The sequence below is a fragment of the Trypanosoma grayi genome, assembly GCF_000691245.1.
Source record: "Trypanosoma grayi strain ANR4 Tgr_2453_V1, whole genome shotgun sequence".
NCBI lineage: Eukaryota > Euglenozoa > Kinetoplastea > Trypanosomatida > Trypanosomatidae > Trypanosoma > Trypanosoma grayi.
The window spans coordinates 30-675 of NW_008828071.1; the positions used below are offsets into that span (position 1 = coordinate 30).

Sequence of the window (646 nt, forward strand, 5' to 3'; positions counted from 1 at the left end):
AAAATAAGGAGGAAGCCTGGACCACTCCCTCCGCCCCTCTCAAAAAGACAAAAAAATGACATCGACACGCTGCAGACAGTGGACAGCGAACGGAAAGAAGCACACAGAGAGACACACGCAAAAGAATTAATCAGACATTTCCAGAAGAGAACTGAGTGGAGGATCACAGTAAAGCCAAGAATAGTCCGTACCTTACCTTCCTCTATTAAGTAAAAGAGAGAGAGAGTAAGCGAGACCTTATATCTAAATCCCATTTAGAAACCCCATGTCCCTGGTTCACATAGAAGGGGGACTTCCAGTAACCTCAAGACCTTCCCCTTATAAGGAATTTAAAGCTCGTAGTCCCACTGGCGAAAAAGAGGTGCTGAAAGCGCCCTTAACCCGCCTCCCGCGTCCCCCCCTTCGCAAGTCCCACCCCTTCGCGATGTCCGTCGGAAAAACCTTTGCCCCCCGTGACATACCATCCGCAGGATTATTTTCCGACGCGACATAGCCCCATGTGGCGTTCAAGCCGTGGTCCCGCAGAACCCTGTCGATATGTCCCGCCTCTCCCACCAGGGCATCGGAATGCGTGTTGCCTTTCTGCATAATATGCATCACTGTCGTGTTATCGATACATATATGGAGTGTAATAAGCAAATTCCCC

General features: G+C 49.7%; 1 protein-coding gene across 1 annotated transcript; it reads right to left on the reverse strand.

Moving 5' to 3' along the window:
- Positions 1-318: 318 nt before the first annotated feature.
- DQ04_24531000 (hypothetical protein) lies at positions 319-646 on the reverse strand (the record flags this gene model as incomplete). The annotated part of the gene is made up of 1 exon (XM_009318238.1): positions 319-646. A coding segment is annotated over one exon (328 nt), but the record flags the coding sequence as incomplete, so codon positions are not given.